Raw genomic sequence first — 13,772 nt, forward strand, 5'->3', positions numbered from 1 at the left:
ATTTATATCAGCTTGACCTTTGCTGTTTTTAAAACCTTAACACATGTATGAAGAAGATGAAGTGTTAAATTATTATGCCCTTCCTCCAAGAAACTCAAAGAAAGACCATGTGATGTTGTGGAAGGCTGTGCTAATGTCCCCCAACACTTGCCTTATTTCCCATCTAAGTCAAAAAAAAAAGGAGCTGTTTGGTGACGGTGAAACATTTAAACTTAATCTAGACAACAGAGAAATACTTCTGACCAATTAAAATGCAAAGTAAGGAGTAGGGATTTTAACCTTTTTCATACTCATCTCGAAGACCGAAGATCACACTTTGGGCCTACTTGTCTGTTTAGCTCTAAACCAAAGTATTCCTTATACAACCTTGAGCTACTACATCTTTCTCTAAAGATTTCCCATTTGGTTACATTGATACAAGCTTTGGTTGCATCTCATTTGCAGTCTGCGCGTGTTAGAATGCTACTAGAAACTTCAGCTGGTCCAGAATGCTGGTGATTGTGGGTATTTATAGGGAAGGCTACTTGTAACAACAGATTCAGTGCTTTCTGGTCTATTTTTTTCTCACAATTCAAAGTGCTGGATATGACTTGTAAAGAACTTTAGACCGGATTATTTGAAACCTTTGTTCTCCCATATAAGGCTACCCAGGTTTTAAGATTGTTAGGAAAGTCCTTCTTTCTGACCAAACAGCACTGGAAAAGTAAGCTCTCCCATTAAGCAGAGTGAGGTATCACACAACTCAGGCAGCAAAATGATGGTGTTGCTCCCTACAACACCAGGACTATTGACTCTGAACTCTCTCTCTCTCTTCTGAGATCCTTCTTCTCTGGGTCATTCAGGATGAAGATAGAAGTAAAGCTAGGGAGAAGCATGAGAGACAAGGGGAAAGAGACCTAGGTTAGGAAATGGTGCATTCAAGGGGACATTAAAATTCTATTTTCTCCTGTGGCATAAACCCTACCAGAGATTACTATAGGAAGCCAGGTTTGGATTATTTATTTAATTAATTAATTTATATCCCTCCTTTCCACAACAAGGGATAGTTTGCCATTTCCTGTCTCACCTCAGGTGACAGAAGCTGAGCAGTAGAGGTACATACGGTGGAAATATGGGAGAGGGTCTTTCTCAGTATCTGTTCCCAGGTTCTGGATTTTCTTACCAATTGAAGTCTGGCTAGTCTCCATCAAGATATTTTTTGTTCAGATAGAGTTAATAGAAATATGAAATAAATAAACAGCACGTGCAAATTAAAATATATGTTTTCTGAAGTGTATATATTAATTTACAGGTTCTGTTTAGTTTTTATTTGAGTAATTGTAATTTAATTTAACTAATTTAATTTTCATTATTAATTAAAATACAGTATTGTGTACTAATTTGCAGTGTTGTTAGCTGCCCAGAGTTCTATTTGTTGTAGAAAGGAGGGATATAAATTAATTAAGTAAATAAATAATCAAAACCTGGCTTCCTATAATAATCTCTGGTAGGGTCTATGCCACAGGAGAAAATAGAATTTTCAGTGTACCCTTGAATGTACCAGATTTGAATGTTTAAACAGATTTGAATGTTTTTGCACAGAAATACATAATGAGGATGGGAAGGAATTGGCTATCCTTCCTAGCCACTCCTTTTTCCCTACCTACTTATAGTCAAGAATGTATTTTAAACTCACACAGGGAAATTCCTACAACACATAGCTGCACTCTCTCAAAATTATCCTGGGAGGATTTACAAATGCCATCTTTTTTTCTGTTTACTGTCAAGCAATGTTGCATTTTATGACTGTGCCTTGACTTGATCTTGTCTCCTTGCTTTACAGGAAGGCATGCACCAAACACTGAGCTCCACCAGTATGTTTACTCCCTGTGGCTTCAGCCCTCATCATCTCCATCCGTCCAAAGAAGGTAATGAAGGAGGGCTGATATTTCAAGATGGAAACCTTACCTCAGCATCTCTCGATGCTTTAATCCAGCATCTTACACCCACTGCTGACTACTACCCTGAAGTAAGTACTTTGGAAATGTGTTTCATATTGAAGAACTAGTTTTTCTGCAAATAATATGCAATATTTTAATTAGGAAGCTTTATTTTCAAAAAGTGTGCAATTGAAAAAGAGCATAATAGTGACACGTTGCTCTTAATGAGATAATGTCTTGCTTGTGACACTTCTGCTTTGAAGGATTATACAACATGAAGTTCCAGATCATGAGGACAAATTGGCAATATTTAACTCTGCTCTAGTGCTCATATAAGAGGAAAATTCTTCGAGGTGAGGTGGAAAAATTTGTATGGCTGCCAGTGCACCATCATAGGCATCCTTCAGTCTCGAGAGACTATAGTAACATGCTCTGTATCGAGAAGTGTCCTCCAGAGCATGAAGGCTGGTTAAAGGAGTATGGAGGATAGGCTGTTACCCAAGCAGCAAATCCCCCCTCTCCATGTTGCTAAAATGGTCCAATGGAAAGGCAAGAGCCAATACAACTGGTTCCAGCAATGTTGCAGGAGTTGGCAGAACGACACAAGCTGCCTTTGGGACTCCAGCTCCAAATTTTGCCTCTAGGTTAACTCCTGAAGCCTTTCCCATGAGTGGATATAGCCAGTGGAGGTTTGAAATCGGAGATTTCCTTCTCCTAGATGGGCTGCCTTCCACGGCTGAGAAGTCCCACCTACCCTGCCTGCTCTAATAGTGCGGAAGTATGATCCGACCCTTAAAACTTTCCTGCCTCCCAGGTGTATGCAATGCTATTTGGTTTTCCTATTTACCATATTAGGGTCAGAGATAGAGTCAGAGAATTTGAGGATTTCATTTAAGGAGGGAAAGCCCCACCTCCTAGGCCATGTGGTAGTGGTGAGGAAACAAAAGAAATCCCAGCAAAAAAAACACTTCAGCAAAATGTCCATGCAGGCAAACCTAGTGTTCAGCCTCAGCTCAGCCTCCTAGGGAAAAGCTATCCTGGGAGGATTTACAATGCACCAGGTCTGTGACATTAAAAAAAAAAAAGCAAGAAGCTGCATTTTACTTTAAAAACAAGGTATGTGGTGAATATGCCCCATTTTTGCAGCTGTTATGTTATTGAAATGTAGTGATATGGTAGTCATTTCAATGGTGGGGTTAATGGGCTGCTGAAAAGTCCTATCAAAGGGCACATGCAAGTATGCTTTCTCCACCTTTGCTGTAGCCTAGACAAGCGAGAGCCCTTCTCTTTGTCACATCACATTTTGTAACAGGTAGAGATCTTCAGAATACTTAGCACGACATAACATTCTCAAAAAGCATCCATAATGTGAATTGAAGGCAGGCTGGGCAGTGCCTTAATTAGACCAGTAGAAAGCAACATACCTAAGCTAGCTTTCAGCCTGCTCATCAGGCTGGGCACCACTGAGCTGGTGGGGGAAAGGCAGAAGAAACTCAACAGTTTGAAAAAATCATGACCAGATGTGCGTTCTGGTTTCCTTTGTTTAAAACAAGTTTCAAAATGGGAGCTGCTGCAGGCTCCAGGTGGAAGTTTAGGTTTCAAATTTCACCTCTGGTGGCGTGGATTGGAAGGTCCTTCCCAGTCTTGTTAAAGGAAGAGATGTAGGGAAATTCCAGTCCCCACCACCAGAGGTGAGATCTGAAACCTACCCCTCTGCCCCGGATCTGCACACCTTCGGTTTGAAACTTGTCATAAACAAAGAAGCCTGACATGCACATCTGGCCATGACTTCTGAAACGTTTTATGATTCTTCTGTACCATCCCCAGCTCAAAGATGTCCTGTCTGAGAAAGACCCAGGCAAGGTTGAAAGCTAATTTGTGTCAACGATTTTTTAGTGGTCTAATAAATGTGTCATCCACGTTTGGCTTTGGTTTATGTACAAGGACCACTCTGCATTTTTTTCTGAACTGTTACCCTTTCTAATCATTTTGAATGTCTGTGCCTGATGGAGGGGTGCCAGAAACAAATGTGCATGTATTAGCATACTAAAGGCCCAGATCTCCCTGTGTGTGCTGGTGTCTCCCACATTATTAATTCTGAGGGGGTTTCGAGGCTGAGGCTGAAACTCCCTTGCCTGGTGCAGCATAGAATCTCATGGCTTCCAAGCTAGAAAAAAGAGCAGAGCAAAGCAACCAAGACCAAATCGTGCCAGAGCAGCTCCCCTTTAATGACGGCTCACAGCATATGGACCTCATTAGCTTTGGGAGGCAAAAAAAAAAGATGAGTTAACAGAGGGTAGGGAGAGGTGTATAAAATTCTACTTGGTGTGAAGGAAGTGGAGAGATGCAAGTTTCTTTCCCTCATTATGTATACTGCTAAGTACAGTACATTGGTCCATCCATTGAAGGCAAATTGCTGGAGATTGAGGAGAGACAGAAAAAAGTATCCTTCACACAGTACAAAGTGGAGTGTTTTACTCCAAGATGTGGTGATTTCTCCCCAGCTTAGATGGTTTTAGAGGATAGGGCTGCCAGTTGCTGACAGTGGTGGGCTTCTGAATTCCAGTTGCTGGGGAACATGGGTGGCTCATGTCATTCTTGTGTAGAAGATGTTAGACTAAATAAGACTTTTATCTGATCCAGCAAGGCCTTTCTTTAGTTCTTACGATGTATGCCCCATGGCCATAATTATATTAAACCTGTGTATTTTGTACATGATGAGGCCCACACTCTTTTATCATAACTAACCATCAAGTCTTGCATGGTGTTGCTGTGGACTTCCTTTGAAAAATTATTTATTTTCACAACTAGTTCTCATTGGATAAATGTTCTTTTCCCAGAAGGCCTATATCTTTACATTTCTTCTGAGCTCTCGACTCTTCCTTGAGCCTCATGAACTTCTGTCCCGGGTTTGTCACAAGTGCATTGAACAACAACAGCTAGATGACCCTGTACTGGATAAGGTTAGTATTTTTTTTATGGTGGAAGGGTTTTTAGAGGTTTGCATTGCAAGTGGAGAGCTAGTGTTCATTCGTACAGAGAGAGAGAGAGAGATAGAGAGAGGTTTCTTTCTCTCTTCTTTTTCCTTTCTGATTGCTTGTTGTTGATATGCATTCATTCCAGTGGGGAGTTTGTTGACGTACAGCCTTTATGGCAAACCACTGCATTTCAACACGTCCTTGCCCAGGAGCAAAGCTCTATGCACGAGGTATACCAGCCACTTCAAGCCCTCTTTTACCTTCCCTTCCAAGCCGCTCTCCATCTTCCTAGGTGATTTCTTTTTCATGTGTTGAAGGCTTTGCTGAAGCCTTCAGGGTGCTAGGAGGCAGAATTTAAACTGTGTGCTCGCAAGAGCAGATGTCATCACAGCACCACTGTATCTGTCACTCACTGCATCTCCCCTTTGTCTTAGGTAGGGTTTGAAAACCATCACTTCAATTCCCCATAGCAGAATGTAGCTGTCTATTAATTTTTCAATGTCTGGACTGACTAAAAGTTTGTGTGTTTACACTTGTATGCCTTGTCTGTTCTAGTACGTAGACAGACATAATATAATCAAGGTTATGATTGCCTTACATAAAGCAGACAGATCATGTTTTTCTTGTTTTATGTGTTCATCCTTGAAAAATAGAAGGCTACAATTTGAGGGTTTTCAGACATATTTGAACTGCACTTCACTGCCTGGTGGAAAATCCATTATGGACATCCAAAATTATTTCTCTTCCTATATTCCTTTTTTCCATGTGCCAGCAGAGTGTCTTTGATAAGGATCCAGTTGCCAAAATGTGCTGGAAATTAGGTTGGAGCGAATATATCAGCCCATTTGACAGTGTCACAGCTTCCATTAGAATGTCTGTAGCACTTGGATTGCAGAAATAGTTCTTTTTAAAGCTCAGTGTGGTAAATATGAGATTATAGACACCCTATCCAGTGATTTTCATACTGAAATTTCAGACTGGTGTGAAATTTATGTGTGGTTTCACCCTTTAAATCTGGTAAGAACAGTCCATATTTGGGCTCAGCAAGCTATCAAATTTGTGTGAAAGGTCTGCTGCCTCCTATGAAAATGCAAAAAACAAAACAAAACAAAACAAAACAAACATCTAGAGAGAAGAGTCATGTCTCAAGATACTGTGAAGTGATATTTATTGTTAAAAGCCATCACATACTCAAATGCATACCTACATATATTAGTTGCCAGTAAGTTGTATTGGAAGTTCTTTCAATAAATATTTCTGCAAGCTGTATTCTTTAACACCCTAAAGAAGGCTTTAAATTGTAGTGATCTAAATCAGTAAAAGCATATAAGCACATGTATTATTATGGCTTACGTCATAGGGAAGACTCAGACAGATATATCCAACTGTCAGGGGGATACACAGTTGATTACAGAATCGTACTCAGAGAGCACTGAGGAATCAATGGTTCCTTCTCAAACTGGGAGGAGACAACAAGTGGGGTACCACAAGGCTCAGTCCTGGGTCTGGTGCTCTTCAACAATTTTATTAATGACTTGGATGAGGGGATAGGGGGAATGTTTATCAAAATTGCACATGACACAAAATTGGATGGAAGAACTGATACCTCAGAAGACATGAATAAAATTCAAAAAGATGTTGACAGCCTTGAGCACTGGGTTGAAAACAACTGAATGAATTGAACAGGGATGAGTGCAAAGTCCTTCACCTAGAGTAATGACCCAAATTTATCAGGAATGACATATGGAATAATGTTCACATAAATGCACAATCTTTAAAATGACAAACCTTGTTGCTTAGTAAAACAGTACATCAACATAAAAGAGGCATCTGATGAATAGTTGGTGCAACATACTTTAGTATAAACACATTTTGTTTAGCTTACTAGTACTGTTTTTCTGCTTCATAAACATGTTCTGCACATTGTCATCCAATTCATTAATAAGTGATAGAATAAAAGATAATGCTTATTACTGTTTAGCAGTAAGGTATAAACAATGGCTTGCTAATCAACTATGACAATCACGGCTGGGTAGCACTATAAGTAAACAAATCTGCTGACCACTGGGGATAGTGGCTTCTTAGCAATCTAAGTAAACAAAGATTAAAGAATATATAAACAGCCAGTGATTTCTTACAGCACCATCAGAAGAGCAGCGAGAGAGAAAAAAAAACAGGTTGTGTATCATAAAAAGACATGAGACACCAGAATATCAACAATGGTTACATGGGTTTTAAAGGTCTGCCTTTAGGTCGGCTTGTAAAGGAGTTCATACAGAGCACCTCAAAGTGAGGTCTGAAAGAAGTGCTTCTCCTCTATTCAGCACAGGTTAGGCCTCCTCGTAATTACTGTGTCCAGTTGTAGACACCACTATTTAAGAAGGATGCCAACAAAATAGAACAAGTTCAGAGAAGGACAACAAGGATGATCAGGGCAATGGAAACCAGGCCCTATGAAGAAAGACTGAAATAACTGAGCATGTTTAGTCTTGAGAAAAGAAGACTCTTGAAATACTTGAAATATTGTCATACAGAGGAGGAGCAGGATCTGTTCTTGATCTGTTCTTACAGAGAGCAGGATATGTAATAATGCATTCAAGTTACAGGAAGTCAGATTTCAGTTGAATATCAGGAAAATGAAAACCTTCCTAACTGTTGAGGTAAAATAAGGAGGGAACCAGTTACATCAGGAGATGGTGAGCACTCCAGCGCTGGAGTCATTCAAGATAAAATTAGATAAGCACTTTGGATTCCTTCATTGAGCAAAGAGTTGGACTCAGTGAACTTAAAGGCCCCCTTCCAATACCATTACTTTATAATTTTACGATGATAACATAAGTATGTCAGTTAGGCATCCTTCAGTCTCGAAAGACTATGGTAGCGTGCTCTGTATGGAGGGCTTGGAACAGCGCCTAGTGTGGCTGAGGAGGCCAATTCGAGAGTGACAATCTCTTCCACACTGAAGACAAATCCAGTCTGTCCCCTGTCCAGCTCCCTGATTTTGCTGCTTTTGTGACTTCCTCTTTGCCTCGGCAAATATGAATATATTTTATGACTGCATGCATAAAATAATAGGCAGGGATTGTAAGTCAAAAATAGTTTTATTTTATTTATTTTAAAAAGTACAAAGGAATAAAAGATTTCAAAGAACATATAAAATAAAATATAAGCACTATGTTTCAAGCTGTCAGTTTTTTCAAAATATAAGAATAAGCCTTTAATTGTCTTCTTTAGAACTTAAACATTATTTGTTCAATATAGGCCAATTAAAAATACTCAATGTATTCTTGAACGGCTGGGATCCAATAGTTGTTGTAGGTTTTTCAGGCTGTATGGCCATGTTCTGGAGCTTTGTTGATCAACAAAGCCTGGCTCTCACCACTGAAAAATACAGGCTGCAAAAAGGTCAATGAATTCTACCCAGCCACAAGGACCGGTGATCACTGCACACAAAAGACTAGCGAACTACACCCATCAATCACAGTGACCATAAACACCCAGAGCACCCAGGCTCCTGAAAAGAACAAAAAGCTGATCCCACAGCTACAAATACTCAACTATCACACACACTGCATCAGAACACAGAGTGCTAGCTCCTGTCCTCTGAAGATGCCGGCCGCAGAGACTGGTGAAATGTTAGGAAGAAAAACCTCCAGGACAAAGCCATACAGACCAAAAAACCTACAACAACCATCAGAAAAATACTCACTTGGATGTAGGTATCAACAAGACCTCACCATTATTCACGACCTCTTCACAAAACAGAGCACATTAACTTTCAAACTCTGACAGCACTGACTAAAAATTCTCTTTCGCATACACTCTTATATACAACAGAATCTCTCCAGCTAGGAACTACATTGGCCAATCAGATTGCATTTCCATTCATAAATATTCTTTTTTACTTCTAACTTCAGTCAACACCTGTCACTTACTATGCAGACAAATACCAACCCATCCATCCATCCATCCATCCATCCATCCATCCATCCATCCATCCATCCATCCATCCATCCATACATACATACATACATACATACATACATACATACATACATACATACATACAAAAGCACAAGAATATGAATTTAGGAAAAGAAAAAGCGAGCTTGGTGGGAGAGGTTTAAACCTACCCTACCCATGTACATTAGTCTTATTCTGGATCACAGGTTTTCATGCTTTCTTGTACATAAAAAAAGAAACTTAATTTCTGAGACTAGTGAGGAGACCCGTACTTAGCCTGAGGAATTCACTCATATGTGAGATTTACAGGACATTTTGGAAAAATGATGGCTCAGCAACTATATAAATACAGTATTTTAAAACAAAAAGTCTGAAAAATGCAAATTTTTAAGAAAATAGACATATTTTAATCATTAGCAAAAATGTATAATTAGACAAAATGTATAAATAAACGTGTGAACCGAGGAAAAATTTTCTACCAATTTCAGTATGGGAGCAAAACAACAAATTCTAGCAACTCAATAAGAAAAAAAGAATGGGAATAAAATGTAAATTGGGTTTGGAGAAATGTAATAAAATTGAATCCAATGGATTTTTCTTTTACATCCCTCTTTAAGATCTCATTAGCTAACTGAAACATTTATACAAGACTGTGCAGATGTAGTGAGACCAGTGCTTGAACGGACTGTGGCATATGGCCAAGGAGAGGGTGATAAAGCGAGGCACTAGATAGATGTTTGTCATCTTCTGCCCCCCACGAATCAATGTCCCAGGAATTTTCACAGGTCTTTAACTATAGTATTGCAGTGATAGTAAGAAAGCTGCATTGCTATGAAGCCTGTTTAGACGGTTTTGTGGGGGGAAGCAGGAAGTCTCAATGCACACAATATAATTTTGTTCGATTATAGGGTGCCTTTACTTTGGATGCTAAACTAAGGAAGCTTTCTGTTTCCATGAATGTATATGTTGTTTTAAAATAGCTTGCTTAGAATGTTCCTGTGACATTTGGGAAGAAGCGTATCCTGCTGCTGTGCCCAATATAGATGATTTGACCGAATTTTATTAAGAAATAGAAAAGAATGTACAAGGCTTGCCTGGCAATGATATTGTCAGGTCCAAATATGCATTTTCAGAATAGATTGTAGCTGTGCAAAATGGAGGAAATCTCTGCCCATTAGGAAAAGCTGTGGTAGGTCTGCATGAGCAATTCAGTCTTTGCAAAACCCATATTTGAGAGCTTGTGTGATGTAGTGGGTAGAGAGCCAGGCTATTTAGGAGAGCAGGTTTCAAATCCTCACTTAGCCATGAAAGCTCACGTGTGCATATGTGTGGCAATGGAAAACCACTCTTTAAACATCTCACATACTTCAAAAACTGTATTAGGTTTACCATAAGTTGGAGATTACTTAATGTCACACAATGACAACACCATACAAGCTGATCTCCTAAGGCAATATTGAGGTTGGGACAGACCTGTCTATCAAATTGTTATACCCTGTCATGCTTTGAAACAACGTTTGGCCACAAACAGTATCAGAACACAGGAACTACGCTCACATACTACCAAGCTGTTTTGCATAATAGTATGTGAACGTAATTTGAGTGCATAATGCTTTCTGTTACAATACATCTGTGCTCTCTTGCTCTCTCTCTCTTTTTTTCCTTTTCCCACCCATCTTTCCCACGCACACACAGCTTAAGAAGAAGTAGAGTTTGGGTGAGTGTGACCCAGTTGAACTATGCTCACAAGCACAGAAGTCCTGGCCTTTCTGCCCTGTTCCGCACCATTCGATTCAGGCCCGCAACCTTGATTAGCTTCTTCAAGAAGAGTAGGCTGCAAGGTGTCCTTGGAGACAAAGTACCATGGGACAAGTTGCCTGTAGGTCACATGGAGCTAGATTTTACTGAAGAACCTGACTTGAAGATGGATGAATGGAGTTGTGCAGAACAGAGAAAGAAGTCCAAGGCAGCAGATGGAAGAGTAGTAGGACACTGTGTTAGGGAAGCTTTGCCACTCCTGTCGTTCTGCCACCTGAGTCAGTTGCCTCAGTTTGGTTAACTGTAGGGCTGGCCCTGTCTCCAGAGTGTAAAGGCCTCCTCATAGGCACTTGTTTATAAGTGATTTTAAAAATGAGAAATAAAATAATCTATCTCTCATCTTATGTCATCAGCAGTATAATTCCTTGTCCACATGTAAGGTTTTCTGGTGCCATACAAATGAGATAATTGAAAATTCAGCTTCGAGATGAATCCAGTAGGCCTTGCTGTTGTAGTGATTACTGAGAGCTGCCTATCAACTTTTCATCCATCCATTTTTGTTTTCAAATTTCAGGCACGGATCAAGAAATTTGGGCCCAAAATTCTGCAGTTATTGACGGAATGGACTGAAACATTTCCATATGATTTTCAGGAAGAAAAAATGATTGGTTGTTTGAAAGACATTATCCACCGGATAGCTCCATGTGATGAGGTAAGGATCTCCAGAATTCTGGAGCTTGGAAATGTTACTGTTTTGGACTATAACTCACAGAATCTCTCAAGTATCATAAGTCAATGGCCATGATGACTAGCAGCCACAGCTCAAAGAAGGAACTCATCCAAGCTGTGCAGTTCTTGGAGGCATACCAGGAACTTGCATCACCAAGAGGTGCCAGTCAGTTCCTTATTGTTAATTATTACTTTCGGAAACGACCTAGAAGTTCTTCTACCATTGCATTTAATTTTCTCTCTTTTTAAAAAACGAATGTAGTTTTTAGTAGAAACGTGCACAAAATGACTAGCTACCTAAGATTTGGGCCGCTATTTTTTATTTGTTTGCTTGTTTTTCATCTACTCTTCCAGTTTTTATATTACATGTATTATTTGTTTTTAATACTGTAAGCCCTCTTGGTTCCTTTTGAGGGGAAAGCTGGGGTATAAATAGTTTAGATAAATGAACAAATGAAAGAACCACCTTTATTGGTTGAAGAATTTCAATAGCAGAATTAGATACTTGGTGGTGGTTGTTTTTTAAAGAAAAAAAATGTTTTTAGGCCATATGATTTTAGGCCACGCTGGTACTCATGGGAGGCAAGTTCAAATGGGGACTTTTTAATAACTTAAATTATGGCCAGTATCAAAGAGCTGTTGCTTTTACAGCTGTGCACAATTTTATGCATGGTTTTCTGTGTAGCATGACAGACTCCTCCTGTTCAGGTAAAACTGGCCCAGTGTGCCCATGGCCATGTGGGGCCAGTTGTTTGGCTCTTTCTTTTATCCCCATATGTAATCTGAGACATGTCATGTCACTTTTCACTTGTAATCTTCCATTACTGTTTTCATATTTTTCCTTACCGCAGAGAAAGTTCAGTAAGGGGAAAAAAGCAGAATGGCTCCATAGTGCTTTCTCATTACTAATACGAACCTTCCATCTGGAAGTGCCTTAACCAGAGCTTTTAAAAGTTACATATTTGAATCACAACTCCCAGCAGTGATAGAATACACAAAGAGAATGAAGAACTGCTGAACTGCTACATCGGCTCCATCTTCTCCCCAAAGGGAAACAATCTCAATCTAAGGACTCAAACCCAATGAAATCCTTCCCCTGTTGTTGTGCCACATTCTCCTTTTTTAAAAAATGATTTAAATTTTAGCGTACACATGAGATACGTGGACATGCAGAGTACTGTGCAAGGGGAGCAAGTTTTTCTGCTCTCCTGCCAAAGGTCTATTTATTTGGGTGCGGATGTGGAATTGATTCATTGGAATCGATTCCGCATATGTGAACACCGCACTTGCTTTTTTAAAATGCCTGCTACCAGATAGCAGGAATTTTAAAAATAAAAAAATAGAAGCACTGAGCTTATTTTTTTAAAAAGCCAGTGCCTGCTTGCTCACCCCTTTGCCTACCCAATCGCCCCCCTCATCTGCCCTATTGCCCCCTCACCCGCCAGGTCACCGTTTGCCTGCCCGGTCATCCCCCCCGGTCACTGCCCCCCTCACCCACCCAGTCTCCCTCTCCCTCACTCATTCCCCACCTGGTGCCCCCCTTGCCCCTTCCAATCCACCCAATCACCCCTTCACCCATCTGGTCACTCCTCCCCCCACTCGCTTGTCCACCTGCCCAGTTGCTTCCTTTCACTCTCACTCTGACAACTGGACCAAGACCAAAAAAATAATAATTTTAACAAGAAAAAAAATTGTAAAGGTGTACGTTTAGGAGGAAGAATCAAATGCTCAAATGTTAAGAGAATGATAAGTGGCTTAGCAATAGTATGTCCAAAAAGGACCTAGGGTATCAGCCGCTCAGTGGTTTTCAGTAACTTTTGTTCTCCATTTCTGTTTCTGCCTGCACAGCTCAGTGCTTCTAAGAACTTTGTACTGTACTTAGAAAGCCTAGGAAGGATTGCCATAATTGACTTTCCAGCATATAATTGTGTGTGTGTGTTTGTTTGTGTGTTTGTGTTTGTGTGTCTGCGTGTGTTCATGTGTGTGCATATCTATATAAAGCCAGGCTTCTTCATCAAAATCAATAATTAGTTGGAGGAATAATTCATAAGGTCCTATTCATATAGGTGTCTCATGAAATGGAAACATGAAAGGCCTTCAGTTCCACGGTGGGATTTGTGGGTGTTTGAAGGGAAAAGTGCATATCAGATCAAAAGGCTCATTGAACGAATCTGTTCTTTCTCTCTCTCGAGACTGTTTGGGATGGTTCCTCACAGCAGTGGTCTCTTCTTTGTCCTGCCCAGTTTCTCAGTGCTCTGTGCCACGTTCAAAAAGATAGGCAACATAATGAGAAGCATTTCTTTTGCTCAGAATTGTGATTTACATTTTGAAAGAGAAGGCTTAATTAAAATCTGAATTCCTAAGCCACCTGCTGGGCTTCCCATCTTCTTAAATGTGTTTCTGCTTAAGAATTAAATGCTCTTGT

At 40.0% G+C, this 13,772-nt stretch overlaps 1 protein-coding gene across 3 annotated transcripts in view; it reads left to right on the forward strand.

The window, feature by feature from the left end:
* RASGEF1C (RasGEF domain family member 1C) overlaps positions 1–13,772 on the forward strand; it is a 112,060-nt gene that overhangs the window by 56,477 nt on the left and 41,811 nt on the right. For all 3 annotated transcript variants that reach the window (XM_020782654.3, XM_072990099.2, XM_072990100.2), the window contains exons 2-4: positions 1,823–2,008; positions 4,760–4,882; positions 11,193–11,330. In XM_020782654.3, the coding sequence (XP_020638313.3) occupies positions 1,823–2,008; positions 4,760–4,882; positions 11,193–11,330 (447 nt within the window). The remainder of the gene's footprint in view (positions 1–1,822; positions 2,009–4,759; positions 4,883–11,192; positions 11,331–13,772) is intronic.

Source organism: Pogona vitticeps, chromosome 2 (assembly GCF_051106095.1).
Source record: "Pogona vitticeps strain Pit_001003342236 chromosome 2, PviZW2.1, whole genome shotgun sequence".
In the NCBI taxonomy this organism is placed as follows: Eukaryota; Metazoa; Chordata; class Lepidosauria; order Squamata; family Agamidae; genus Pogona; species Pogona vitticeps.